The 5,000-nt window shown below is 38.9% G+C and overlaps 1 protein-coding gene across 2 annotated transcripts in view; it reads left to right on the forward strand.

The window, feature by feature from the left end:
• The window catches only part of LOC138003826 (uncharacterized), a 19,303-nt gene that overhangs the window by 4,026 nt on the left and 10,277 nt on the right, over window positions 1-5,000 (forward strand). The window contains exons 2-3 of one of the 2 annotated variants that reach the window (XM_068850089.1): window positions 1-69; window positions 271-321. The exon at window positions 1-69 is cut by the window's left edge and continues 316 nt beyond it. In XM_068850089.1, the coding sequence (XP_068706190.1) occupies window positions 65-69; window positions 271-321 (56 nt within the window). In that variant the 5' untranslated portion in view covers window positions 1-64. The remainder of the gene's footprint in view (window positions 70-270; window positions 322-5,000) is intronic. The other variant, XM_068850090.1, reaches the window with a different exon arrangement.

Raw genomic sequence — 5,000 nt, forward strand, 5'->3', positions numbered from 1 at the left:
CGTGTGAGGCTGCCGACTTGCTTGTTGTTGATCCATTTCCTATTGCTTAACAAACTGAAGGCATATGGTGTGAGGCTGCTATTTCTTTGTGTGTTCTTACTGCATGTTAATTGTCACATCTCATCACCTTGCAAAATGCCTGCTGGTTTAATCATCTTGTTCATTCAGTCGTGTTGAATGTAAACAAGACTTCAGAACGCTTTGTAAAGGAATCAACTGGAGGTTGTCGGCATTCACAAAAGTGTCTTTGTCGATTCTAAAATCTTTCAGGTATGGATGGAGGGTAGTCAAAAATGCGGAAATAAATTCAAACTTCCTCAGGTAGGCATCTAATTTATTTCGAATTCTGATGCTATAGATAGTTTTCAATCACGTTATGGCTCATTTTTTACAGATTATAATAGAGTCAAATTCCCAAAAGACTTTTTTCTCTATTTTTCTGTGCACCAACATGGCCCCTGTGACGTCACGTGAAAATCATCTATTGGTTTCCATGTAGCGGAAAAGTGTGTACGAAAGGAGTACGAATATTTCACGATATTTGTACAGTTAGTTATTTGTATAATAGAGAATTAATTGGTTTGACTGTTGAGGTTCTTCACGGTCCTTGCCACATACAAATCTGCATGTCACACGTTCTGAGTTGTTTACAATTCACTTTTTAAATTATAAAAATATAGTGCGAAAAAGTTTGATAATAAATAGCTCATGAGATGTTTTGTTGTGTAATATCGCAGCTGAGTCATACTAGCTGTTTGTTTTTTGCACAACTTGTAAAAATACTGAGTCAGCGATCTAAACACCAAAACATCTAATAAGATATATAATTTATTTAAGGCTACTGTCAACCTTCAGGGGTTTTGGAAAATCGTTGCTTTTAAAGGAACCCAGGAAAACTATATACCACTGGGAAGCTAATAATTAATAACCGCTTACTATGCGAGCGCGAGGGCCGTACTGCATGGGGAAATTTAGCCCTCGGTCGTGGCTGTACGGTCCGAGCTCGCGAGCACAATATTCCCCGGTACGCGTCGACCAAGTGAGGTTAGTAAGTTGATTATAAAATGGCATTGTTTCTTTGACAAAAGGTGGTCAAGCTTGGACGCTGGTAAGCTTTCAATTTTCCCTTTTTTCATACCATTAATAATAATAATAATAATAATAATATTTCTTATATAGCGCCTATCCATGCAGACGTGATCTGAGCGCTTTACAAGTCATAAAAAATAAAAATTAAAAATCCAGGAGGAACTCAGTTTTTTCTTTATTCAATTTTAGTTTGTTGATACTCATTCATTTGTCAAAATCAGTCAGGCATAGCTCGATACGTTCAACAGCTTCAGTCGGTTCCAGGTCATTGTTTGCTAAAAAGAAAACGTGAAGTTGCGTATCGTCAGCATAGAGGTGAAATTGCAAGTTATGGTGTCGAAATAAGTCAGCTAATGGTGCAGTATGCAATAAATAGAGGATAGGTCCAAGCACAGAGCCTTGGGGTACTCCACAATTGAGCCACCATCTTGAAAGCTGAATTTCCAAGTGAAAAAAAGATTAGGCTCGACACACAGTGCACCGTCTGGATCACATGTGGCGCCAATGTCATTCCAAAGTCCGACTTAACTCAATTACGTTTTGCACATAAGTGGAGCGACGTCTGAACCGGGCCTGAGTGAGCTCAAATTATCCTGACAGGGCGCATGGCTTCGATAAACTAATTTTGCTAAGATTGCAGGAGGTAGTGCGGCCCAGTGGTTAGGTTACTTGCCTTAAGATCGGGAGATCCCGGGTCCAAGATCCGTTATTACCACGTGTAACCAGCCAATTCATTTGGTTTGCCTCCGGCCACTTGTGATTTTTAACCGTGTTGTTGTTTTTCTGTCGTTTTATTGATTGTGTTTCATTGGCCCTGAAAAGCACTTTGGGGGAATGGTCAATTAAGTATGAATTTTTTTGGCAGGCCTAATTACTGAGTGCCCGTGAGCTGTTAAGTCAAGTGCCCCATGCCATTGGGTCAATTTGTACTCAGTGAAATTGGCAAACTCACACATCAAGGAAACTAAAATATAGCCTGCAGCTCCCAAGGAATTGAAATAAGCGACTGGCTCTCGGTAAAACACCCTCTCCACGGAGCAAAACCGTAAGTTATTTCTTTTTATAAGTTTCTAAATGACTGAAAATGACTTTCTGAGATATCTGACCGGTCAAATACTGACACAAATTGTGTAGTTACTCAGTTGAAGTTGCTTATGAACTATAAAAAGTACTGTTTAATGTAATAAACTAACAGGGGTGTTAATAACCGGGTCGATCGGGGCACCTCATGATTTTGCCAAGATGATCACAAAGCATAAGCGGTGAGTTGATTTATGGCCACTGAAGTTGAACACTATGTAAGAACCTTGAGGCTGTCAATTGTAATTTTCTCAGAAATTTATCACAGAATCACCAAAAAGAACTTTGCGTTTCATGTGTAAACTTTTCCATTGGAATAGGGAGATTACGCCAAGCTAAGATTTCAGGTTGTACCTAAGACTAAATCGGATAATATCTATTTTGTAATTAACGTGGCCTCGAACCTATTTTCCGATCCGTTGGGTAAAGAAGATTTTTGTGAAAGGCAGGCTAAAGACAGAATCGAAAAAAAAACTGGTAAGGATGAAAGCGGCGCATCTGCTGTGGAAACGTGTAAAATCCCATATTTTCAAAGCAACGTTTGCCAAAATTACTCCCGGCCGGCGAGTCTCTGAAGCGTTTCGTCAAGGATGTTTGAATGTGATTGCTATGTTCAAAGAGATGATGGCAGCCGGTAAGGTATGCTTACAGCGCCATTTAGACATTTGTAGGGAATAAAATGCATTTGATTAAATTAAGACACGCATTGGGCAAGAGTGATTCCCGTTGTTCCGCGACATTAATTGCATTGAAGATATTTCACACGAAAATATTTTTAGGTGGTTTGCAAACAATCTTTAGAGACACAGATAACAATGATGACATGTGCACTTGTGGACTAACAAAACGAGCTAATGAAAGATCTTTTGTTTTCGTTTCACCAACATGGCGACGATGACGTCACGTAGAAACCATCAATAAGGAAATTGTTACGTCATTAATATTCTATATGTATGGCTTATAGACCATGCTTGTTCGGTCAAGATAGCTGGATGTTGGCCAAGTTCTTTTTTTGCTTGTTTATCATAAACACGCAAAAAAGAACGAGGCCAATATCCAGCCATCTTGACCGAACAAGCTTGGTCAATAAAGGATTTATTATATGGGGTAAAACACCCAAAAATTATCTTTGATCTTGCGGGAGCAAGCAATTTTCAAATAATTAAAAATCCTTGGAGGCTCGCTTACAACGAATTTGGACACGGATGGTCAACCGTTCCCTTGAGACTCGATACGGTGAGAGCAAATAAGTGAAACGTTGATGACCAGCCGGTACGAGTGACAACCTGGGAATTTGAGAAGTCGCTTAATTAAATCGCATTCAATCAGGCAAATAACCACACAAAAAGCAAGAAAGTCACCAAGACAATAAAGTAGGCTTTTCATTGAGATCTTTTGCGTGTAAATGTATAGTTTGTTATCGAGATTTCCATACAAATCCTTATAATGTCTGGACTGCCTGTGGTCGCGCCAGTTCGTGTCGTTGAAAACAAGAAACATCGCCAAAAGCCTGATCGTCGTGTGGTGTACCGGGTGATTTTAACAAGTGAAACCGACATTGGAGAATCACTTTAGCGGAATTTTTGCGGTTCAGTTATTCAGCAAGAGGAATAGAACAATTCTGAAGTTTACGATATAGGTGACATTCTTTCAGTGCTGAAATTCATGCATTACTTTAAACTTACTTTTACTTTGTCATTTTCGATTTGTAAGGATACCTGGGACTCAGAAGTGAAATGCTCTTGTAAAGATGCTTGTGTACAAAAAAGTGCCACAGGTTGCTGTCTTTGTGGAGCGGCGAGCAAAACGTGTTCGCCGCAGCAATTCGACATGTTGTTCAATATTATTTGACTTCAAACAGAAATATTTTAAACAAATATAGACATAAAATACTACCAAAAAAATATGAAATGATAAGTAGAGAACGCACTCAAATCAGGACCCTGAAAGATTTATTGACGGATAGCCTTTAACGAAGAAGATTTTGAAAGGCTTTCTAAGATTTTTCAGTTTCTTTTAATTTCGTGATACACGAATTATTATGTGGGGCGCGTCTAAAGAAATTTTGTTTAAGCCAAGCTGTCAGTAAGGATCGCCAGATGCATAGATTGAAATTACATTATAGAATTTAAAACATTATAAAGTACAAGAGCTGTGTATTCTTTGATTGCCCACACGTTGTAGGACAGCCATGTTGGCGCCAAAACAATAATAAAAACACCACATATGCATTCATTCTCGTCTCCAGAGCCTAGGGTCGACTCAAGGCTCTGGGAAACTCTATGTAGGAGAACATACGCCGTAGGGTTCTCAGAGGCAAAAATTGGCTTTTTGCATCTTACGGCGCCTGCTCACTCCTCGTGCTAACGTGAATGCACTAATTAGAGACGCTTTTGATTGTTATTCACGAAAACCAATGAGAAGACATTTTGCTTCAGGGTTCCCCAGGGCTCTTCTATCCCTAAGTCAAGAGAAGAGCTCTGGGGTTGAGATTCATATGCATTGTGAATGTTAAAAAAACCTCCTTAAGGCCCGTTTTAAACGTCGTATTTTACATGTGCCGAATCTAATGCAAATGAAAGAAAACAATAGATTTTTTTCATTTACATTAGATTCGGTACATGTAAAATGCGACGTTTAAAGCGGGCTTAAGTATTTGAGTTAATTGTCTTGTCAGACGAGTCAGAGTTTTGCATTTCATTTACCTTTATTTATACTACTCACAAGACTAACAAAAAACAAATGATAGTAAAAACAAGTGAGCAAAGCAAAGACGTCTTGAACTGATTCTCAGCCTGGCATGTTCTCAGTATGTTCTTAATTTACTCTGG

Source organism: Montipora foliosa, chromosome 5 (genome assembly GCF_036669935.1).
Source record: "Montipora foliosa isolate CH-2021 chromosome 5, ASM3666993v2, whole genome shotgun sequence".
Taxonomy (NCBI): Eukaryota; Metazoa; Cnidaria; class Anthozoa; order Scleractinia; family Acroporidae; genus Montipora; species Montipora foliosa.